The sequence below is a fragment of the Crocodylus porosus genome, unplaced genomic scaffold (genome assembly GCF_001723895.1).
Source record: "Crocodylus porosus isolate Cpor-Errol unplaced genomic scaffold, CroPor_comp1, whole genome shotgun sequence".
NCBI classification, from domain to species: domain Eukaryota; kingdom Metazoa; phylum Chordata; order Crocodylia; family Crocodylidae; genus Crocodylus; species Crocodylus porosus.
Genome location: NW_017728930.1, coordinates 201,775 through 224,546, shown reverse-complemented (window position 1 = coordinate 224,546; position 22,772 = coordinate 201,775). Strand labels below are relative to the sequence as shown.

General features: G+C 64.1%; 2 protein-coding genes across 3 annotated transcripts; both read right to left on the bottom strand.

Annotated features, from left to right (window-relative positions):
• Positions 1 to 699: 699 nt before the first annotated feature.
• On the bottom strand, positions 700 to 9,418 carry SCN2B (sodium voltage-gated channel beta subunit 2). Its single transcript, XM_019543081.1, has 4 exons — positions 8,983 to 9,418; positions 5,268 to 5,434; positions 4,536 to 4,746; positions 700 to 4,153 (listed from the first exon to the last, which is right to left on the bottom strand). The coding sequence occupies exons 1-4, from the start codon at positions 9,068 to 9,070 to the stop codon at positions 3,954 to 3,956; spliced, it is 666 nt and encodes a 221-aa protein (XP_019398626.1). The 5' UTR covers positions 9,071 to 9,418; the 3' UTR covers positions 700 to 3,953.
• A 1,277-nt stretch (positions 9,419 to 10,695) lies between these two features.
• Positions 10,696 to 20,869, bottom strand: JAML (junction adhesion molecule like). Of its 2 annotated transcripts, XM_019543071.1 has the most exons (8): positions 20,097 to 20,869; positions 15,019 to 15,062; positions 14,358 to 14,521; positions 13,691 to 13,916; positions 13,333 to 13,474; positions 12,844 to 12,904; positions 12,542 to 12,637; positions 10,696 to 12,019 (listed from the first exon to the last, which is right to left on the bottom strand). In XM_019543071.1, the coding sequence occupies exons 2-8, from the start codon at positions 15,059 to 15,061 to the stop codon at positions 11,744 to 11,746; spliced, it is 1,008 nt and encodes a 335-aa protein (XP_019398616.1). In that variant the 5' UTR covers position 15,062; positions 20,097 to 20,869; the 3' UTR covers positions 10,696 to 11,743. The 2 variants fall into 2 exon arrangements, with proteins under 2 accessions (XP_019398616.1, XP_019398615.1); XM_019543070.1 differs by lacking the exon at positions 20,097 to 20,869 and having other exon boundaries at positions 15,019 to 15,532.
• Positions 20,870 to 22,772: the final 1,903 nt, after the last annotated feature.

Here is a 22,772-nt window from a genome sequence, read left to right as displayed (position 1 = left end):
ATTGTGTGTGGACAGGGATCGTCTTTGTGTGCCGCCTCCAGCCCGGCAGAGATCAACGCAGGATCTCAGACCCTGGGCAGGATGCCCTTGCTCCAGCAAAGGGCATCCCGTGTCCGTCTTCACAGCACTGGTTGCCCAGGCGCCTGGATTAACTGTCCTCTGCCTCTTCCGCACTCGCGCCGGTAATTAGCAGAGCTTCCCTAGGGCCCTGCTGGCAGTCGATTCCCTGCCCCTGCAGGCACTGAGCCAGGCCCCGGCTCCACCAAGCCCTTACCCTTGTGCTTAGCTCTAACCCCTCTCCCAACTGCCCCCGACGGCCCACGCAATGTCAGGTCCTGCTCAAAGGCAAGCACGCGGCCGGCGGCTGGGGGCAGAGAAGGCCCAGAGCACGGGCTTCGGGGCTGGCGTGAGCGACGTGCTTTGCTGAATGGGCCGTGCTGCCTGCCCGGACGCCTGGGGAGAGGGGAAGCTGCCCAGGGCCAGGGCCACCCCTGCGCACCCGCTCCAGGGAAGTCCCACTGGGGCCCACCCCGTCTGAGCGCCCGGGCAGTGCAGGCACCCCCAAAGGCCCAGGCTCCAGGCCTCCCTCCCCAGCCCTTCTCCCCGCACCTTGCTCCGAGGCAGTTCCCACATGTGAATGCAGGGGCAGAAGCCCCCAGCCCTCCCTCCGCAGCCCAAGGAAGGAGACAAGCCACCAGGTTTCAGAAGACACTTGTGCTTTTTTGTTTTTATTGTTTTGTTCCTGCAGACGGACATGCCCGGACAGAGCAGGGTCTTGTCTGGGCTGAAGCAGTGTCAGAGACGGTGGCAAAGATGCGCTCTTCCCCTGACAAACAGCAGCGTTCAGTGCAGAGGCTGGCTTTTGTTAGGCTTCTCTTTTGTTTCTTAAATGTAAAAAGAGCAATAAAAATGTTCTGCACTCAGGCTCTGGTGAGAACAGCACTGGCAGGTACTTGGCAAAGGAAACGGGCCAGATACAAAACCAAAAGAAAAGGCGCAACTGAATATAACAATGGCTCCAAGTATACATATTTATAGCGAGAGATAGAGCTATACTGTATGTCCTGTGTACACCTATGTACATACACACTCAGTGGCAGGTTGCAATCCAGGGGCAGTGTGTGCAGGGAACAGAAATAATGGACAGTCAGGAGATATTGCAACAGTCAAAGACCTTTGGCCACAAAATTGTTGCTCTCGTCCCCTCCCCTGGAGCAGGAGACGGTGGCAGGAGAACCTGCCTCCCCGCCAGTCCCCCACTGCTTGGCATCGTAGTTGGCACACGTGATGAGACCCAGGGGGAGGGCAGGGGGCAAGCAGCTTGCATTCAGTTCTGCTGGGCAGCAAGACGCCCAAAGGATTGGAAGCCACACGACTGTCTGGAGATACCTAGCACATTCATGTTGTACGTCTGACTGGTGACAATGTGAGCCAGGGCCAGGCAGGGCGCGAGGGCTGGGAGGAGACGCAGAGCCCTGGCCGGGAAGCTACGAGGGTTCAGGGCCAGGAGGCGGACAGGGCTTCCCTCTGCAAATGCCTCGCTGTCCCCGCTCTCCTGGGTCTGATGGCGTCTCCCGTGGCAGCGAGAGCGCTGGGCACGGGCGCAGATGGCCGTGGCCAGTCGGAGCTAGAGACGGGGTGCCGGGGAGCGCAGCGGGCCTGGCATCGCCCGAGACTGACGGGCAGCACGGTGGGGGCACAGGAGGGCCTGGCGCCGCATCCAGCCACGGGGGTCCTGTCCAGTGCTGCTGCTGCCTCCTGGCAGCAGGGGGAAGGGGCCTTGGGTTGACAAGTGAACCCCGCCGTGCTCTGGTCCAGTGGGTGTCCTGGGCCAGGTCCCCCTGCGCCCAGAATGCCCCGGGGCGGGGGGCGCCCAGCTTCCAGCCTTACCACCGATGATGTGTGACACAGCCCCTCTCTCCTCGGGGCCCCCGAGCCGCGCACGCAGCCTGGCAGGTGGGGATGCAGAGGCCAAGGGACTTGCCCAGGCCACCCAAGGAGCCAGTGGCAGAGGCAGGCAGAGGACTCGGGCGTGCCGGCTTCCCACCCCCTGTTTCTGCGCCGTTCCCCCTCTCTGGGATGTGTTTAGGAAGGGCCCCCAGAAGCCGGGACCCAGAGAGAGCCCTGGGACAGCGGGTTCGGACCCCGGTGGCTGCCACGGCAGTAAGATCTGCGAGCAGTAAAAAGCAAACCACTGGCCACAGCCCGTGTAGGGCAGGGGCAGCTGCGGGTGGGGGGGCATCAGGACAGCCTCGCTCCAGCCGCGGGAGAACGGAGCAGCCCCAGGGGACGCGGGGGCAACCCGGCGGGTCCAAGTGGCAGTGTCGCGCCTTGGCAGTTACAAATGGAGCCTGTGCACCGTGAGCCCTGCGCTGCCCCCCGCTCGGCGAAGGCAGGGAGCAGCCCGGGTCCTGCACAGATGGCCCCTCGCAGCAGGGCCCTCCCTGCTGGCCCCGTCCCAGCGAGCTCCGTTTTACTGGTGCCTGCCCGGGACTTTCCAGCTGAAATTCCCAGGGAAAGACAGGCTCCACGGTGGGCCCAGCCCTCAGGCCCGAGGCAGTGGCAGCAGGTCACAGGCCACCCACCCCGCCTGGCTGCAAGAGCTGGCCAGGGACCAGCCCCGCTGCTTTTGCAGCCCCCATGAGCCGGAGCCCCACGGCTGGCACTGGCAGTGTCCCCAGGGGTGGGGCAGGGCCTGGGGGGAGGCTTACACACAGGAGGGGGAAGCCAGCTGCCTCAGACCCCCCTCTCCGCCTCCCTGGCAGCACTTGCTAACTGAACTGCCTGCAGGGAAACTGAGGCAGCCCTGGGGCAGGAGCCTGTCCACCGGGTGTCCCCGGGAGCCGGGACTGGCACTGGCACACTGGGCCGACGAGCTCCCCGGCCCATGCTCAGGCCACGCCACCTTGCCCCCGCTCCTCCCCACCACTGCACCCAGGCATGTCCGGGGCCGGCCCCCAAGCCGTCCCGTCACCGGATGCTCTCAGGCTCCCGGACAGACCCGGGCCCGGGAGCTAGATCAGCTGCAAGGGCCGGGGCTGGGGCTGGACAGTCTCCGTAGGACTGGTAATGCCCCTCCTGCCTGTCCTCTCCCCCCAGTGCCCTGATGCCCTTGGGGCTGCCTCTGCCCATGCCCTGGCCACAGCCCCGGCCCCGGGACGCTTGCTGAGCGGGGCGTTCCCAGGACACGGGTGCTCCCGCGCAAGGCCGGGAGCCGGGGCCAGGCGCAAGGCCACGAGCCCTCCTTCCCTGCAGACGGCCCCGGACCACCTGCCTCTGTGAGGCCCCGGAGGAAGGCCGCCCCAGGGCTGCCACGGCTCTCCCGGGCCGCCCAGGGAAGGACAGCGAGGTCGGGGCTCGCCCAGGGGCCGGCCGCAGCGCCCGGGCAGGGCCGGGGCAGGGGCAGGGGCAAGTCCGCAGCCTTCTGCAGGCGAGGAGGCTGGAGCAGCGGGGCGCGGGCTGGCCCAGGGTGGCAGGAAGCAGCTCCCGGGGAACGGCCCCTCGCCCTTGGGCCCCTGGACGTCCCCGCTGGGCCTCGCCAAACCCTGAGCCAGCTGCAAAGGCCCCCAGGCACCGGGCCCGGGGCAGGAAGGCTCCCCGCTACCCCCGCCGCTGCCCTGCCCCCGCGGGCTCTCCTCGCCCTGCCGCTGGGCCCTGCCCCTGCTCCCCCTCAGGCCTCAGCCTCGCCACAGGCCCTGCCCGGGGGGCACGCAGACCCCCGCGCCTCATGGCGAGAGCCAGGCACCGGCTGCCCCAGGCTCATGGCGCTCAGCCGAGCTCCCCTCCCCTCCCCTCGCTGCCCCCGCGCGGCACGCGCCTCACCGCGCCCCGCTGGCCCCGGGAGCCCTGGGGCCGGGAGATGGAGGGTGCTGGGCAGTTCCGGGGAGACAGACATCCTTGCTCGGGAAGCACATCGAGGGGTCACGCTGTACAGGGGCGGGCGGGGCGGGCGGCTACTTGGTGCCCTCCTCCGGGTTGCCCTCGCCGTCGGTCTTGCCCTCCTCCTCCGTCTTCTGGTCGTCTGTGTTGAGCCGCTGCTGCTTTTTCCTCCGCACGCACTTGACAATCACCAGCACCAGGATCACCACGGCCAGGAAGCCGCCCACCGAGGCACCCACGATGACGGCCACCGTTGAGTCACGCTTCGGGGGCTCTGCGGGGCCAGGGGAGGCTGCGTCAGGCTGGGCGTGCAGAGACCGGGCAGCTCCGCCGGCGCCGCAGGCGGGCAGGGCCCAGCCCTGCGCCGCCCCAGGTGGGACTCAGCCGGGGGGTCCGTGCCAGGCCCCACGGAGGGGCTGCAGGTGGCAGCCAGGGCCGGTGCTGCGGGAGGAGCCCCACAGGGAAATCCTGCTACTTCCCAGACCTGTGTGCCAGGCAAAGGGTGCCTGGGGCCGCGCCGCGAGCACCTGGCTCTCTCCGGTGGAGGGACGGCTGCTCAGGGCAGCTGCTTCCTCGGTGGGAAGCTCCAGAGCAGCCAGCCGGGAGGGACCCCGCGAGCTGGAGGGCTCTCGACTCCCCGCGGGCCGCGCACTGACCTTCGGTGAGGACCTTCAGGTGGATGCGGCCGTGGCCCCGGTGCCGGTCCGGGGGGTTCAGCACGTAGCAGTTGTAGGTGCCCTCGTCCTCGAGCTGCACGTCCCGCAGGGTGAAGGACACGTCGTACTTGCTAGGGTTCCCGGTGAACTGCACCCGGTCCCCGAAGCGGTCCAGCTGCTTGTTCATGATCTTCAGCCGGAACTGCAGGAACTGGGCAGAGCAGAGCGGGGCGGGGCGGGGGGAGAGGCTCATGGCCTGGCCCCCAGGGCACCCCGAGGGCAGGAGAGACAGTGCCGTGGCTCCCCGCACGTGCGGCACGAGCAGCGTGACCCAGGCCTGCTCACCTGGCCCGGTAGCCCCGACACTGCCATGGGGCCCCTGCAAGCTCAGCCACGCAGGGCAACGCGAGGGGGCTCGCCCCTGCGCCCGGGCCAGGGCCGGAGCAAGGACCGCAGGCACAGCCAGGCAGAGGATGACGCAGGGCTGGACTCCTGCCTGCACTCGGGCCCACTTCAGAGCCCCGTGGCACCGCTGGCCGTGCAGCACAGGCCCGGGTCCTCCCTGCCCAGCCTGAACCGTCTGCCTTGTGTTCAGCCAGCGCAGCCGCTGCCCACTCCCCTGCCTGCCGCTGAGCGGTTAAGGCCAATTCCAGGGACAGAGGCCCGTTCCCCTTCCTTTCCCTTCCCTTCCCAGCACGTGCGCCCCCATCCTGGCCCCGGCCCGGTGCTCACCAGCTCCTCGGTGCAGTTGTCGCAGACCTGGTACGTCCAGTTAAGGGAGAACTGCTTGTTCTCCACCTTGTAGCAGGAGTTGAAGGTGCAGGGGAGGCGCACGGAGGAGCCGTTGAGCGCGTTGATGGTGATGGGCACCATGACCTCCATGCCCAGGCTGGGGGGCGCTGCGGGCACGGGAGCAGAGACCAACAGCAGTCAGTATCGCCAGCGCTGGAGCCTGTCCAGGTCCCCCCCGGGAGCAGGTTTGGCAGTGGCAGGCGCAGCCCAGCGTGGCACGGGCTCAGCTGCGGGCACAAGTGGGCCCAAGTGAGCATGGGCCTTGTGGGTGGCAAGGCATCTGCTGGGGGCACTTGTGTGGGGCAGACATGTGATGGAGTGAGTGCCCAGGTGAGCAGGGCCTGGACCAGGGCCGCAGGCCCAGCACAGCAGCTCCTGGCTGCCCCAAAGGCACCTGGCCTGGCTCTCGTCGCCGCGCGCCCACCCCGCCTGCAAACGCTGCTGGCTGCCACTCAGCTGAGGCTTCCCGGCTGCAATCAGTCAGCTCTGCAGAGAGCGGCTGCAGCATCCGCCGCGCTGGGCTCTGCGCCACATCCGCCGGGAACTGATGGCTGCACTCATCAGATTTCATCCCGGGCAGGACGCAGCAGCGCAGTGACCGGCGGGCCCTGCCAGCACCTGCCTCTGGGGGCTGCAGGGGAAATGCAGATGCTCTCCGCCCCCACCCACCCCCGCTGCTGCTGACGCACTGGCTCTGCCTGGAAGCGGAGGCCACGCTGCCAAGTGCTCCTGGTGGGGCAGAGCCGGGCTCTGCAGCGCAGCCTGCACCACGGCAGAGACCCAGGGCAGGAATGCAGCAGCCCAGCGGCTGGGGTTTCCCTCTGCCTCCCACCCCCACCCCTCACCCACACCCTGCCCCCAGCCCCTGCCCTGCCCTGTCCTGCACCGCTCGCGAGGCAGCCGCGGGGCCCCAGGGTCATGCTGGCCATGCCGGGTGCAGAGTCGCAGCTCCCCCTGCGCTCTCCTCCTCTCTGCTCCTGCCCAGTCTTCAGGGCAGCCTTCCTGCCTGGGGCCATCGCCCCCCTGCAGCAGCCCCAGCCCTGGAGATGTGTGACCGAGGGCCCGGGCAGCGGCCAAGCCAGGTCCCTGCCTGCCTCCTTGCAGCTCGCAGCTGCAGCTTGGGGAGCTCCTCCGTGCCCAGGCAGGGCCCCGCTGGCGGCTGCCCACGAGGACGCGCCATGCTGGACCGGCACAGTGACCTGGAGCCAGCCTGCCCCGGGGCTAGGAAGGGCCTCGTCCATAGGCAGTGCAGCCCAGCACAGCCAAGCCGGGGCAGCTGGCAGCACGTGCACCAGGGCAGCATGGTGATGGGGGCCGCCGGGGCACGGGCACGAGCTGTTTGCTAGGCCAGGCCCTGCAGGGCAGGGTGCAGCTGTGCTCACCCTGCCGCAGGCTGGAGCCCTGGTGCAGCAGATGCACTGCAGGTTTCTGGGGCCCCGCACGCCCTCTGCCGGGCACTGCGCCCCATAACGAGCCAGCCAGGGGCAGGGCGCCCAGCTGGGCTGCATGGCACCGAAACCAGGCCCAGCCTCGATTCTCGCTTCCCTGCTGCTGAGTGAGCGTGGGGCCCTTGGAGAGGGCCAGGGGCAGAGGCACCTGCTGCCCCCAGACCCGCGCCCAGGCCATGTCCCCTACACGCTGCAGGCTACAGGACACAGGCGGTGTCCCTGCTGGCGCCCATGGCAGGCAAGGAGTTAACTGCAGGCCCAGACCTAGCACAGGTGGGTGCCACAGCCCGGGGCTGATGGCACCTTGCAAGAGGGGCCTTTGCAGCTAAGGTGGGCTCAGAGCCCAGGGGCTGGCCCATGCGGGGGGCGGAGGGCAGGGGCAGGGGCTGCTCAGTCTGTCCACCACAGCTCCCTGCTGTGTTTCCCGCTGGCAGCCCAACAACTGCATGCCTCGCCTCTGGCGGAGCCGGCCAGCTGCTGCCCAAGCCCGTCCATCGCTCGGGCACCAGCGCAGCTCTGGGGGCAGTGGTGGCGCGGAGCCCTGCCGGGCGGATGCATCACTCCGGGTTCATTCGGGCAAGCTGCCATGGCTATGGGGAGACGAGCAGGCGTCTGGCCTGTCTCTCCCAGGGCTGCCTCTTCCGGGAGGGGAAATGCAGGCCTCCTACACCTGGGGCTGCCAAACACCCTGTGCATGCGGCCGCTCTGCCCTGGGCGGCCGAGGGCAGGGCCGGCGTGCCCACAGGGGCTCCGAGGCATGCGGCAGTGGCGTGGTGGGAGCTGGCGTGGCTGGGCTGTGTGCCCCACACAGGGAGCGACCGCTGCTAGCTGACAGAGGGTGGGGGCTGTCCAGGCCCCAGCGATCCCGGCTTCTCTGGAGAGGCTGAAAAGCCTGCCCAAGCCCGGCCTGGGGCATCCTTACATGGGGGGGAAGGCGGGGGAGAGGGTAACCCCAAGTCCTGAGCACAGACCCCCCAGCCACTGTGGCAGGGCTCTGGCAGGACCGACCACTGGGCTTTGGGGCTGCAGCCCCTGGCCAGGCCTCGGGCCAGGGTAGAGCCTGCCATGGGCTCAGACTCCCTGTCCAGTGACTGTGGCCGCCGACATGGTCAGGGCCTGACACGGTCAGGGCGGTGCAGATGCTCTGAGGACCAGCTCGGGCCGTTCCGCTCTGAGCAGGAGCCCCAGGGCCGCCCTAGCGCCATAGGCAAGAGGTTATAGTCCCACAGCCCCCGGTACCCCACGGGCCTCGCGGCCCTGCCGTGGTGGCCACAGCAGTCCCGGCCAGGCCAGCTCCACCGCGGCCCTGGGCAGAGGCTGGACGTTGCAGCCCAAGGCTGTCCGGGGGGCTCAGCGGCGTTCACGTGACGCGTTCGGTGCGAGTGCTCGTGCCCCTGCCCAGCCACACCACACAGGCACCTTGCTCAGGGGACACGGGCACACGGCGGAGTCCAGCTGCTGCCAGCAGCTCTGCTCTGCGCCTGCACCTGCACCTGCATCTTCCCAGGCCCGTTGCGCTCCCCTCAGCCCAGCCCGGTCCCGCACGCAGGGTCACGCAGCAACCCGCAGGCACCCCCTGGCCCTGGGGACAGGATCTGCATGGGATCTCCACCCCGACCGGCTGCGCAGAGCTGGGCAGCCCCACGGCACCGGCACCGCTGGGACGCCGCTCGCGGGCTCCATTTCCAAGTAATCGATACACACAAAAGCTGCTGACACACTCCTGGCTGCAGGGCAGGGTACAAATGCAGGCACCGGAGCCGGCATCTCCACCCCAGCCTGCTCCTCCCTGCCCCGCTGGGCTCCCACCAGGCCAGGGCAGACCTGGAGGAGGCTAAACGCATGCATCACATGCGTCGGGTGCTTTGCCTTCCCCCCCAAGTGATCCAGCCCTAGGACCCGCACCCTGGCTCCCACCCCAGTCCCTGTGAGCTCGGCCAGCCCAGGAGACCAAGGGAGAGGCAGAGGCTGTGCTGAGGAGCCAGGCACAGGCATTCGCAGCCCTGGGCAGCAGCATGTGGCTCTGCAGCCTGCAATAAAACCCAGTGCCCCCTGCCCGCTCCCCTCTCCCTGGCAGCCCCACAGCCCCGTGGGTCTGTGAGGACCATGGGTCCGGGCGAGCGCGGCCGCTGCGGAGGGGATGCCGCTCCCCACGGAGGATGCTCGCTGCCTGCGGCCAGTGCATGCAATGTGTTCAGCGGACTTACCCAGCGAGAAGAGCAAGCTGAGCCCCGAGAGGCACAGGCAGGGCTGAAGGAGCCACGGTCCCCGGCCCATGGTCAGGGCCCCGTGCATGGAGATGGCTGTGGGCCTGGGCCGGCAGGTGGAGGTGGCGGTGGGTTTGGTTTTTTCAAATGCACGGCTTTATTTCCAGGGCACATAGAAAATTAGAGCCGCTTTATTTCCAAAGCTCCAATATGGCCGGACCCAGCGCTGCTGCTATAAAAAAAAATGGTGAATTTTATGGTTGGTGGATTTCATCAAAGGAAGTGGGAGGGCAGAAACGTGTCTCCTGAAGGAGAGGACCAGCTCTCGCACCCCCGTGGCTCAGACCTGCTCCAGGAGCGACTGCTGGTCCCTCATCCCCTGTGACGGGCAGGGCCCCTTTTGCTGCACCGCAGTGACCCCCAGGCTGGACGGAGCCCCTTGCAGCGGCCTCTGTGTGCGCCGGAGCTACGGAGCTGCCTCCTGGCTGGACCTCATGCACGGAGGGCCTTTCCCATGCTCCCAGCACCACCCATCACCTCGGGTGGGCGACCGTGCCTGCCTGGGCCCTGCCCTGGAGCCTGGGGGAGGCGCAAGGGGCAGGGGCCTGCAGCCAGGCCCATGCTCAGCTCCTCAGAGGGGCAGCTGGCTCACCAGCTCTCCCCGGCCCAGCTGTGCACATCTGGGCACCCATAGGCCCTGCTTGCAGACCACTCCTGGGCGCTGGCCTTGGTGGGGCAGATGGTCGCCACCCTACCCTTCTTCTTCCAGAGGCCGAGCTCCAGCTCTAGCAAGTCTCGAGATGCCAATGAGGCCTGCCCTTACTCACCGGGGCGCGGGGAGGGGGCACCTGGCAGAGGAGCTGCTCCCCCCAGGCCATCCCCACTCCCAGCAGCAGCAGCCAGCTTCTGTCCCGCTCAGTTCCTGCCGTTTGCCCTGACGCTGGCAGCGCTCAGCACTGGCCTGGAGCAGGACAATGGCCAGGGGCTGAAGTCCTGCAGACAGGGGCAGCTCTGCCGGCCCCCATGAGCAGACCCCGTGACACCGGCACCCGGCAGTCCTGGCACAGCCCATAGCTGAGCCGCTGCAAAGGCACTGTGGGCCCTGGACAACTTTGCCTCCTGGTGTTGGAGTCCCCAGGACACACTCAGGCCAACCCGGGGGGCTGGCAACTCTCCACCAAGGAGAGCTGAGCCTTTCTCAGAGTCACAGGACTCCAGGAGCTGGGGCTTCACAGGTCTTGCAGTAGAACCATGGCGTCTGGGACTCACAGGGATGAAGCGCACACACGTGTGCCAGGCAGCTGGCCCTTGTGGGGCACGCGCAGTCGGCGGGGGCAGCTCTGCCGGGGCACGAGCGAGTCGTCAGCTGTCTTCTGCACGTCCTTTTGCAAGTGATGCTCTTCCTCCTCCCCTGCACCGGAGTCCAGGGCCCGCCGCTCCCTCCGCCCGCCCGGCCTGGGCCAGGAGCGCTGGGCAGCAGTAGAGCTCTGTACAGCTGGGACGTGAGGCCGAGGCCCCAGGCACAGGCGCAGGCAGACGCGGGGGACCGCGGCCGTGGGGAACACTCGCTGCGTGCCGGCTGGGCAGTCTCAGCCTGAGACGGAGCAGAGCCGTGCCTGGACCGCCCCCGGGCCTCGGAGGTGGCAGCTTGCCCTGGGAGGCAGGTGCGGGACAGCCAGAGCCGGGACCTCTACCGGATGCTGACGTGCGAAGGGAAGCATGTTGTTAAGTGGACGCATTACATGTATGGTGCGAAGTCTCCCAGCTGCGGCACCTGGGGCAGCCACGCGGCGTGGAGGGGACAGCTTCCCGTGGCGACTTGCATCTGGTGCCTGAAATTTGCCTGCTCTCAGCTCAGCAGCCGGCGACGCTGCCTCTGTGAGAAAACCGAGTGGGGTGGCAACGTGAAACAACAGACTGCAGCGCCAGCCGCGAGCTGCATTCATCCGTGCGGAGGGTCCCCGCCAGGGCTGGAGCTCTGCACCTGGAGGTGTCACACATCTATATATAGAGGCGGGGAGGCGCGCCCAGCCGGCCTCCCGCCTGCCCGGGGCGCTTCTCGCCCGCAGCAGGGGCTCCCAGGGCAGCGCCTGCCCCGGTCCAGTCGCCCCCAGCACCTGGCATCTGCAAGGGCCGGCGAGGGGTCGAGCGGTGCCAGGGCATGGTCAGGACCACCCCATCCCGTGCCCAGGGCCCTCTGGGCTCTCGCAGCAGGCAGATGGAGACGTGGCATGTGGGTGCCGGGGGCTGCACGGGGCAGCTGCCCACACGGCACGGAGGCTGCTGAGCTGCGTGCTAGGACGTGGGGCAGTTCCCCCCACACCGCGGCCCTGGAAAAGACAACACTAGCCACGAGCAGGAAACCCCCTGGCTCCGCTTGGCGCTTTATTGTCCAAACAGGATGCCGGCGCCTCGACACGGCTCTCGCCGGCACGCGGCTGAGCCCCTGGGCCCGGAGGAGCCATAGCCGAGCTTGGGGCCGCACCTCCCAGCACTGCCTGTCCGCGGGGCACCACGGCGCGCCGGCTCGCTCCGGGCCGAGAACCAACCCAGAGCACGAGCCGTTTCCTTGAGGCCCAGCTGCGCTCCCTGTCCCTCCAGGTCCCTGCGGCAGCCAGCAGGCCCCGGATGCCGGGCCAGGCGCCCAGCCCGCGCCGCATCCGTTATTAATGGCATGTGGACGTCGTGCTGAGTGCAGGCCCCAATCCTGAGCAGGCCTCCAGGCACCATTGGAGTCCAAAGAGATCGGAGGAGCCCCGGGTCAGCGCGTAGCAGGGTCCCTGTCCCCATGGGGCTGAGTGCCAGCACCGCAGCACCCCGGCGGAGTGGCCAGAGCTCGCCCCTGGCCCGAGCCAATGTCCAGGGTGGCTTTGCCAGGGTGGGCCTCATCCCCAGCTTTCCTGCTTCCCTGGGCTTCACCCTCGCTTTGCAGTCCTTTCTGCCTCCACTCTGCCGGGATTGTCTTCCTCACCAAGTTGATGTAGGTGCTGTCATCCAGCAGCACAATGCCTGCACTGGGGAGAGCAGCCACAGGACGCTGTGGGGACAGACAACAATGGGCAGAGCCGTCAGCCACCGCGGTGGGGCAGGGACTGGCCCCTGACGGTTCAAGGTGGGCAGCCGTGGGCTCTGACCGCCTCCCACCCAGGAGGGAGGCCTGGTGAGCAGCAGAATGAAATTCCACTTGTAGCTCTGCCACTGCACACAGCATAACCTCGGGCATGTCCCTTCATTGCTCTGCACCTCCTGCACACCTTTGTGACAGTTGGAAGGGGGTGTCCCCCAGCCTGGAGAGAGCAGAGCACCATCCTGGTCATAGGTGCAGCTCCCAAAGGTCACGCTCGGCCTGCTCCCAAGGCTTGGGGCACACAGGCTGGCATGAGGATGAAGCCCAACCTGGCAACATGGAGATATCTGCCTGCAAGGGGGAACACGGGGCCATGGCCACACCTCAGCTGGCCCAGTGCAGCCCAGCAAGGCTGCTGGCCCACAAGCAATGCCCTGTCCCGGGCAGCCCCCCGCCCCGCTCCCATAGCAGCGTGCCCCACGCGGGTCTCACCATGGTGACATAGGTTGCTTCGGCTTTGCCCCTCTGCTCGGCCTCGCACACGGCCTTGGGCGTCCCCGGGCAGTGGATGGAGGAGTAGATGCTTTTCTGCGCGGAGAGCGGGGCAGGAATCAGGCTGGGGCAGCGGCTGTGACAGGCTCCCCCAGGCCCTGAGCTCCGGGGGCAGGGCAGGGTCCCCGGGCTCACCTGGGTTGGCACCGTGGGGCACGTGGTAAAGGGCAGCTGGGCAGCTCCCATCCAACCCCCCCGCCGGCAGCCTCTGCCCAGCTCCCACCGTGCCACTGGGCCCTCACCTCTGCTTTGCTCTTACTGCCGTCCTCCCAGCTCTTTGCAAGGGCCTTGGTCTTCACGGGCCTGGGGGGAACAGGAGCCGTGAGCCTGCGGGCCAGCGCTTCTCGCTGCCCCTGTGCTGCCCTGGCCCAGCTCTGGCTGGACAGTGATGGAAAGGGGCAGGAGCCCTCCCGGATCAGTGAAAGGACTCGTGCTCCCAGTGAGGGGCTCGCCCCCATGCCAGCCTCAGCCCCTGCAGCCGGCTGCACCCGAGGGCACTGCTGCACCTTGGGCATCGGAGGCACGGCTCCTGCCCTTGCCCGAGCCCCAAGACCTGGCTGGCAGGAGGCTCTGCGAGCCCAGGACCGTGCTGCAGAAGCGGAGCGGGTCGGGCCGCTTGGCACTAGAGGGCAGCACGAGACCGCGGGTGGTGCCCGCGCCACGGAAGGCAGCTGGGTCCCGGCACTGATCCTGCCCTCCCTGGCCCAGCCGCTCGGGCACCGCGCTGGTACCTTCGCGTCCGGAGCGCCAGCCCGAGAGCCAGCAAGAGGCCGAGGGCCAGGCCAACGGCTGCACAGGCGTAGCCCACGGTGCTGCTGCCTCCTTCGCTGCCCCCGGCGCTCTCGGGGCCCACGGTCACCACAGCCCAGGAGCCTGGGGAGAGGCACAGAGGCAGAGCTGAGGGGCATCAGGAAACGGGGCCCTCCTCAGCCCTCCCCTCCCTGCCCCCAGACCCCGCTCTGGCCTCTACCTCCAGTGACAAGAGCCGCGGCCCAGCGCCCACGGGGAGGGGCGAGTGGACACCGCAGGGGCAGAGCGCGAGGGGGCAAGTGGCCGGGGCGAGGGAGCCCGTGGGGCAGGGGCACATACGCCTGCGTGCGGCGGGGACCACGTGCAGCGCCGTGCTGTTCTTGAAGATGCTGCTGTGCCCGGACACCCGGATCTCGCAGGTGTAGGTGCCACCGTCGCCTTCCTGCAGGTCCTGCAGCCCAATGGAGCCGTTGCCACGGGACACGTCCCCCAGCCACTGCACGCGCTCCCGGGCGCGCCCCGCCGGGACGCTGCGCCCGCTGTAGTAGTAGAAGACCACCGCCTCCTGCGCGGGGGAGAGGGGCACGGGCCGTCATCCTGCTGCCCTGCCACGCCCCGTGGCTCTCCGGCCGCATCTCGGCTCCTCTGTATGCACCCGGGTCTGGCCCTGCCTGCCCACCCCCACGGCCCCACCCTCTGCACGGGACGGGTGCCCCAGCAGCCCTCGGACTCTGTGCTGATGGTCCCGATGCGGGGCCAGTGTGTGCTGGGGCTGCAGCCTGGGCTTCGGGCCCTGGGGCAGGGGCACTCGTCCCACCAAGGTCTCCAAACCATGCCGGAAAAAGGCAGGCTCCCACCCCGGCTGGGCTGGATCCTGCCCTGGCAGGGACAGGAGCTGGCCCTCGTGCTCCCTTCCCAGCCCGCTGGGCCCTGTGCTGCTCTGTGCCGCGGCCTGGCTGCCCTCGCCGGGCGCTCTCCAGCCCGTGCCGCCTGCCAGCAGGCTCACCGACTCCGTGCTGTTTCTCGGCGCGTGCACCCAGTCCACCTTGGTCACTGTCCAGGCTCCGTCCCCCGGGACCAGGAGGAAACACTCCAGCAGGACTGAGGCCCCGACATGAGCCCGCAGCTCGGGGCAAGTGAGGACCCTGGGGTCCAGCGCCCCGCCGCTCCCTGCGGGACACAGGCAGGGTGAGCCCAGACCGGAAGCCCCTCCCAAACCCGGCCACGGCCTTGCTGATGGGGCGGGTGGGACTAGCTCCCTCCATCCAGAAGGGACAATCACGGGGCTGCGTGGCCAGGTGCACGTACACGTGCACGTATGCACGGGGTGGTGGCAGCCTGTGGCCGCAGTCGCTGCATGCCCCACGGAGCTGGGGCCTCGCCTCCCCCACTTTGTGCCACCTCTGAGGGAGCCGGGCCGGTCCCAGACCCCCAGTCCAGCCAGTGGGAGCCTCGGGGGGCAGCGGAGGCAAGGGACATTTCACAGGGCAAGGAGACTTGCCACCAGCATGGGCCCATCCTCTGGCAGTGCCCACATGGAAACCTTGTCCTCCAGAGCAAAGATCCGGCTCGAGGGCAAGGCCTGCTTCTCATGCAGCCCAGGCAGGCATCCTGCTGCAGAGCCCTGAACCTCCCAGATAGGCGGGGGGCCCCGGTTCCCTGCTCACCCAGTGCCGCCAGCATCAGCACGAGAGCCAGGGAAGGACACATCCTACGAGGGGAGAGAAAGAGACCGGTTAGCACCAGCCGGTGGCCTCGTGCTCTCCTGCCACGGACCCCACTGCCTGGGCCGGGCCGAACCTGCCCCCAGACCCCTGTAGCTGTAGTCAGGCAGGGGCCCACGCCCTGCAGAGCTTCTGTCCGACCGCCCCGCCGCACAGGGCGTTCTCGCTGCATCCGAGGTGCCCTCGCGAGCCACCTGGAAGCGCGGAGTCCCACCGTACTTTGCCTGCCCCATCTTCCAGCTGCTTCACCGCCGTGCCCTGCTCTGCCAGGCCATACACGGGGGCTCTGATCAGTGGGGCAGCTGGACAGCCCCCTCGCTCATGCCAACGGCGGCACAAATCCACCAGCTCCCGGAAGCTGGATGTTTTAGGCAGAGGAAGCTGTAGAAAACAGACTGCCAAAACTCCCAGGCTGGGGGAGGAGGCTCGGAGTGGACACCCAGGCTGCAGGGCCTGGCCGCAGCTTTCACTCCATTCATTCTCATAAACGAAGAGGCTGTCATAGAGATGTTTACACGGTCTGGTGGGTGGCAAATTGGCTCAGCGGTTGAACCCAGAGAGTGGTAATAGACGGGTCGGTATTGACCTGGAAGGATGTGGGTAGTGGGGTCCTGCAGGGTTCAGTCCTTGGACCTGAAGTCTGCAGCATCTTTATCAGTGACTCGGATGGGGGTCTGAAGTGTACTCTGTCCGAGTCTGTGGACGATACTAAATAGTGTGGTGAAGCGCACACTCCGGAGGGTAGGGAACATGTGGCAGGGCACTGGTGGTGCTGCCACTTTAAGAGCTGAGCCAAGCAGCCGGGAGGTGCTTGATTGCCGTGGCCATTTTAGATCCCGGGCTGTCTATATAAACAGGACAGTTCCCTCCTGGCAGGCTAGGTAGTAACACTGCCTGGCTGCAAGCCTGCTTGTATCATCCTGGAGATAAGTGCGGGGGGAGCTGTAGGGGATGGCTAGGAGGTGCCTGGTCCTGGTCATGACCTACAACTGCACCCTGCTGGGAGTGGGTGGCCTGGTGGGGCTCCCAGTGGCATGGGAGCCCTTAGGAAATGCCAGGCCAGTTACCAGCCTGGTGAAAGGTGGGCTGAGGCATCTTAACCCCAGCTCCCACAACTGGGTGGATCACCTGCTAGTAGGGCCAGAAGGTAGACCCAACAGTGAGAGTGGGGTAGAGGCTCAGAGGCCTGACTGAGAGTACCCTTGATGGGTCAATGTTGGGGCCAGGACCAGACCAGTCAGAAGGGGCAGGGGCCCACTGCAAGGGATGCCCAGAGCTGAGGGCCTGGGGCCTCTGAGTGGCCTTGGAGGTGAGGCCAGGGCCTGTGTGGCCAAAGGTAGCTAATGTGGCAAAACTGGCTAATGTGGTCCCAATTTTCAAGAAAGGGAGGACCCAGGTGACTATAGGCCTGTAAGCCTCACCTTGGTGCTCAGGAAGGTCTTGGAGAGAGGATCATCAAGGATCACATCTGTCGGGGGCTAGCAGGGGAGATCATGCTCAGGGACAATCAGCATGGGTTCATCAAAGGCAGGTCCTGCCTGACCAACCTGATGGCCTTTTATGACCAAGTACCTAAATCCTTGGATGATGGTGTCACTGTGGACGTAGTCTTTCTAGACTTGGAAGAAGGCCTTTGACACCGTCTCTCACCCCGTCCTCATCAATAAATTAAGCCACTGTGGCACTGATGCCTGCACAGTTCGACGGATAAAAAACTGGCTGATGGGGCGCACCCAGGGTGGTGGTGGATGGGTCGTACTCAACCTGGCGAGATGTGAGCAGTGGGGTCCCCCAGGGCTCAGCCCTCAGGCCCACACTGTCCAACATCTTCATCAGCAACTTGGATGAGGGGATGGAAAGCACACTGTCCAAGTTTGCTGATGACACTAAGATGTGGGATGAGGTGGGCACACTTGAAGGGAGAGAGGGTGCAAATAGATTTAGACAGACTACAAAGTGGGCAGATGAAAATGGGATGGGGTTTAATGTAGACATGCAGGGTGCTGCACCGTGGGAGAAGGAAGCCACAGCATACATACAAGCTGGGGAACTCCCCGCTTGAAAGCATAGAGGCTGAAAGGGATCTTGGAGTTATTATAGACTCCAAGATAAACATCAGCTGCCAATGCCAGACCACAGCCAGCAAGGCCAGCCAGACCTTGTCATGCATCCACAGGTGAATCTCAAGCTGGTCCAGAGAGGTGATCCTCCCCCTCTATGCAACTTTGGTCAGGCCACAGTTGGAGTACTGCGTCCAGTTCTGGATGCCGCACTCCAAGGGGGATGTGGCCAGCCTGGAGAGGGGTCAGAGGAGGCCACCCGCGTGGTGAGAGGGCAGCAGGACAGACCCTACGAGGAGAGACTGAGGGACCTGAACCTGTTCAGCCTCAGCAAGAGGAGGCTGAGGGGGGACCTGGTGGCTGCCTACAAACTCATCAGGGGAGATCAACAGCAGACAGGCAGAGCCCTTTTCTCCCCAGCACCACCCGGGGTGACGAGGCGCAATGGTAATAAGCTGATGGAGAACAGGTTTAGGTTGGAGATCGGAAGGCAATATTGTACAGTTAGGGTGGCCAGAATCTGGAACCAGCTTCCCAGGGAAGTGGTCCTTGCCCCTACCTTGAGTAAATTCAAGAGGCGGTTGGACAATCACCTGTCTGGGGTCTTGTGAACCCAGCATTCATTCCTGCCTGTGGCAGGGGTCAAGCAAGATGATCTGTTCAGGTCCCTCCTGCCCCTAGCTACTATGAAACTATAAGGTCCTGGGGAACCTTGCCCGAGAGAGGAAATGGTTCAGGGGGCTAGGTGGCCCTGAATGAGGGCAGGGTAGGTTGCCTGAGTGGAGGGATCCAGTTGAGGTCCAAACTGGTTGATTCTGGGGCCCAGCGTAGGCCAGTGAGGCCAACATCTGTGGATGGCATCTGTGAGACATGGGCTGCAGTGTAGGGGAGGAACGGAGCCGCAGATAGTGCCCCCTGGCATCGAGGAAAGAAAATGGGCAGCCTCCCGCCGAACTAAGATCATTAATTAACAACAAGATGGGTGGTTGGCCCAGAAACAGGTGGGTGTGGCCATTGGCTGACGGGCCCGAGAAGGCCCCCTGTTACAGAACGATTGCAGGCAGACCTGGACAGGTTAGAGAAGTGGGCACTACACGATAGGATGCAGTACAACACTGACAAGAGCAGAATGCTGCACCTAGGGTGCAAAAATATCCAGCACACCAACTGGCTGGGAAGTGACCCTCTCCACAACACAGAAGCGGAAAGGGACTCCGAGATGAACAGGAGTCAGCAGTGTGATGAAATCATCAGCAGAGCTAACTGCAGTTTATCGTGCATCAGCAGACGCATGACGAATAGATCCAAGGAGGTGATACTTCCCCTCTGTGGCACTGGTCAGACCGCAGTTGGAGTATTGCGCCCAGGTCCAGGCGCCGCACTTCAAGAAGAATTTCCATGGACTCGAGGGTCCAGAGTAGGCCACTCGGATGGTCGGGGACTTATAGGACAAGCCCTATGAGGAGAGACTGAGTGGCCTGGACCTCTTCAGCCTCTGCAAGAGATGGCTGAGAAGTGATCTTGTGGCCTCCTACAAATTCACTGTGCGGCATGCAGCAAGGAATCGGAGATGCCCTGTTCACCAGGGCACCTCTTGGGGTAACAAGGAACAATGGTCACAAACTGACAGAGCAGATTCAGACTAGGCATCAGGAAAAACCTTCAGGGTAAAGGTGGCTAAAATTTGGAATGGGCTTCCAGGGGAGGTGGTTCTCTCCCTACCTTGAGGGTCTTTCAGAGAAGGCTGGATAGGCACCTGGCTGGGGTCATCTGACCCAGCACTCTTTCCTGCCCAGGGCAGGGGGTTGGACTCGATGATCTGCTGAGGTCCCTTCAGACCCGAGCAGTTATGAATCACGTAAGGAACCCTCCCCAGGGGTGGGGCCCTGGGCTCCTCCAGGGCCGGAGAGCTGTTCTGGGTTCTGGCACCAAAGGTGGCGATGGGCTGGTTGGCTGCTGATATGACCAATCCAGACGCTTTGTCCTTCGATTCACTTCCAAGGAGAGGGTTGGAAAAGCCCAATATTCCCCGGATAAGGTCTGACTGGATGGCAACAGCATCAGTCCCTAGCAACCTGGACTGGATCTGAACCACTGCCAACTCTCTGTAGACGGCACTGATCTCTACAGAAAACATAGCAAGGTGTTTCCAGCACTTGGGGTCCAGGCAAGACATGGGCATAAAGTAACCTGCCTTCTGGTGCCCTCCTTGTATTTGTGCAGTCAGAGCCCTGACTCCTCAAGGATGCTGATTCAAGATGTCCAGAGCCTACCCACTGTGTTTCTGCCCTCAGGGGTCCATCGCCCCTGGTGCATGCACCACAAGGCTGCTCCAAACAACCATACACACAAGGCTGCAAAGCCTTTGACTGTAGCCATTCCTGGCACTGCAGGGAGAGCCCCCAGGCTTGCTTGGCTCTTCATTCCTGTCCATGTGGACAGATGCCCAGGTGTCCTGGCAACTGTGAGCAAAGGGTCAAAAGAGCAACTCCATTTGGGCTCCTAAATAGGGGTTAGATTGCAGCAGTGCTTGGCACTCTGCAGCTCCCCCCTGGACAGCTGAGATCTGGTACCTGCAAACATTCCCATGCTGACCTGTGTGCAGAATCGGCCCCACATCCTCCCTGTTTCTTATTGCCTTCCTTGCACTCCCCTAGCCCTGGCTTTGCCTGTGGGGCTACCCAGCGACTTTCCTAATAACTTGCTGATAGCAGGAGCAAGTCCAGCTCGGCAGGGCTCCATCACAGATGACAGGGATACCCCGTCCTTGTCAGGACAAAGAGCATCTACTTAGTGGATGTACAAAGAAGTACAGTAAAACCAATGGCTCCCTCTGTTCTCCCACGACTGCACCTTGGGGCTTTCTGCCAAAGGCAGGGGGGAGCCTGAGCTCAGGCACATGGATGGTTCCTGGGTCTGTCCTCAGAAAGACTGCTGAGAAGTTATTCACACAACACTCACCCACAGCGGCTTGGAGCAGACACCCTCTTCCCTGCAGAAAGGGCTCTCCTGGGACCAATTCAGAAGCCTACCGAAGCTCTAGATGAACCAGGTGCTGAATCTGCTTCAGGTTGTACTTGCCAGATATTCAAATTGAACAGCTCAGATTTCTCTGAGTCTTTGTCACGCATGGGGAAGACTTTTATTGTGAGAGGGGGAGGAGTGCAAAAAGGGAAACTGAATTAGTGCAATGGAAGCAGAGAACATGCGGTGGAAGCGCTAGACAGCCGCACGTATACTTCAGAGGTGGGGGTACACCTAGCGCTCGGCTTCAGAGCTATGAGCTTACAGGATGTAGGGTAGCTCCAAGCCTCTGAGTCCTCGAGTTGGCCTAAATCTTGCTGCTGTGCATGCCCTAAATGGGGCTATGCATTGAGTCTCGTGCCACTGGCTGCTTCCTGATTAGAGGCCAGAGCCTGAGGCTGGCTGGTGTGAGCACAGGCTGCCTTGTGCTGGCAGTTCCCTTCTGCACCTCACCCCACAGCTTCAGCTGCAGGTGTCTAGCTTCACTGTTTCCCTGATGCTGGTCCCGCAGCAGCTGCTGCATTGCATCCCCAGACAGCTAGCAAAGCAGCTGGCTCTGCATGCCAGTGTGACCAAAAACAGGATCCAGCCGCTGACCTGCAAAGCGCTTTTAGGTTCAGTTGCAAAGGAGAACTCTGCAGTGATGCACAGCTATGCATTTCACCACAGCTCTGAGCAGACAGCTGCTGAAACCATTTCCCTCTAGCCTGACAGGACCCCTGGCAAGGCTTTACGAGCACTCATGGTGCTCTGGTGTGGTGCTGGAGGATGGGAAGAGGGCCAACGTGGTTCCCATCTTCAAAAAAGGGAAGGAGGACCCGGGAAACTATCAGCCAGTTAGTCTTACCTCAATCCTACGCAAGCTGTTTGAGAAAATTATGCTGGCACACATCCAGGAGGGGCCAGCAGGAGACTGCATGCTTAGGGGCAACCAGCACGGGTTCATCAGCAGCAGGTCCTGTCAGACCAACCTGGTGGCCTTTTACCATCAGATCACCAGATCATTAGATGCAGGGGTAGCAGTGGACATCGTCTTCCTGGACTTCTGGAAGGCTTTTGACACTGTCTCTCACCCCGTTCTCATTAAGAAACTGGGGGGCTGTGGTGTAGACACCCACACAGTCAAATGGGTCGCCAACTGACTGGAGGGCCGCACCCAGAGGGTGGTAGTGGATGGGTCCTTCTCAACCTGGAGGGACGTGGGCAGTGGGGGTCTGCAGGGCTCGGTCCTCGGGCCCGCACTGTTCAACATCTTCATCGGTGACTTGGACGAGGGGGTAAAAAGCACCTGCTCAAATTTGCTGATAACACTAAGATGTGGGGGGGCGTGGGCACACTAGAAGGAAGGAATAGGCTACAATCAGACCTAGACAGGTTACAGGGGTGGGCAGATGAGAAAAGGGTGGGATTCAACACAGACAAGTGCAAGGTGATGCACCTGGGGAGGAACAACTGGCACCATACCTACAGGCTGGGGAACTCCCCTCTTGTCAGCATGGAGGCGGAAAGGGATCTGGAGGTCATCATTGACTCCAAGATGAACATGGGCCGGCAGTGTGGGGAGGCGGTCAGGAAGGCCGACCGCACCTTGTCATGCATCCGCAGATGCATCTCGAGCAGGTGCAGGGTGGTGATCCTCCCCCTCTATGTGGCGCTGGTCAGGCCGCAGCTGGAGTCCTGCATCCAGGTCTGGGCGCCGCGCTTCAGGAGGGATGTCGACAGCATGGAGAGGGTCCAGGAGGCCACTCGCGTGATCCAGGGGCAGCAGGGCAGGCCCTGTGAGAAGAGGCTACGGGACCTGAACCTGTTCAGCCTCCAAAAGAGAAGGCCGAGCGGGGATCTAGTGGCCTGTTACAAACTAGTCAGGGGGGGACCAGCAGGCATTGGGGGAGTCCCTGTTCCCCCGAGCACCCTTTCCTGCCACGGCAGGGGGTCGGACTTGATGATCTGCTCAGGTCCCTTCCGACCCTACCAACTATGAAATTATGAAAGTCTGCCAGTGTCTTTTCCCCATGTGGTTTCTAGTTTGCATTCCCCAGTTTTGCTGTAGCTGGCTAAACTTCTAAAGCATTCAGTGGTAGAAGGTGAAAACTTCATGGCCTTGACTGGACCAGCTGTAGTTATCCTCCCCACATAGGAGCTAGACACCCGCCAGGCAGAGCTTGGAACTGGACAGCCCAGCCCCCAAGAAGCATCAGCTCGTGCCCCATTAATATGCAGCTAGGCCTGGACTGAACTGGACTGAGGCCCTCAGAGCTGCTGGCCATCACCCTTCTGGCCATCCTCTTCAGGGCTGGAAATCCCACAAGCTCTTCTTGCAACTCCGCTATGTGTCTGTGCATTTCTAGCCAGTAAAGAAAATGGCAGCCTGGCATGGGAAAGTGATTTATTGACACGGCAAGCCTCAGGCAGCAGTAAGCCTGCCGTGCATCAGTACAAGAGAGACCCTCCAGCTAACACCATGCATTGAAAGCAAGGGTGAGAATGGCAGCACAGGCACTAGGCCAGATGCAGGCCCCTGCTCCCATCCTCTTCCCCAGGCATGGGAACAGCTAATGAGAGAGAAGACACTTCTTTCAGCGGATACTGGAGCAGCAGTGACATGTCCAGCTC

Bases quoted from the DNA above. Each gene is read 5' to 3' on its own strand.
- JAML (XM_019543070.1), bottom strand. From the start codon at position 15,247: ATGCAGCGAGAACGCCCTGTGCGGCGGGGCGGTCGGACAGAAGCTCTG. The intron at 14,522-15,018 runs GTGAGCAGGGAA...TGTGTCCCGCAG, and splicing joins GCTGATGCTGGCGGCACTGG to GGAGCGGCGGGGCGCTGGAC. The intron at 13,917-14,357 runs GTGAGCCTGCTG...TCCCCCGCGCAG, and splicing joins CGAGAAACAGCACGGAGTCG to GAGGCGGTGGTCTTCTACTA.
- SCN2B (XM_019543081.1), bottom strand. From the start codon at position 9,070: ATGCACGGGGCCCTGACCATGGGCCGGGGACCGTGGCTCCTTCAGCCC. The intron at 5,435-8,982 runs GTAAGTCCGCTG...CCGTGCCCGCAG, and splicing joins CAGCTTGCTCTTCTCGCTGG to CGCCCCCCAGCCTGGGCATG. The intron at 4,154-4,535 runs GTCAGTGCGCGG...CTGGCCCCGCAG, and splicing joins CCTGAAGGTCCTCACCGAAG to AGCCCCCGAAGCGTGACTCA.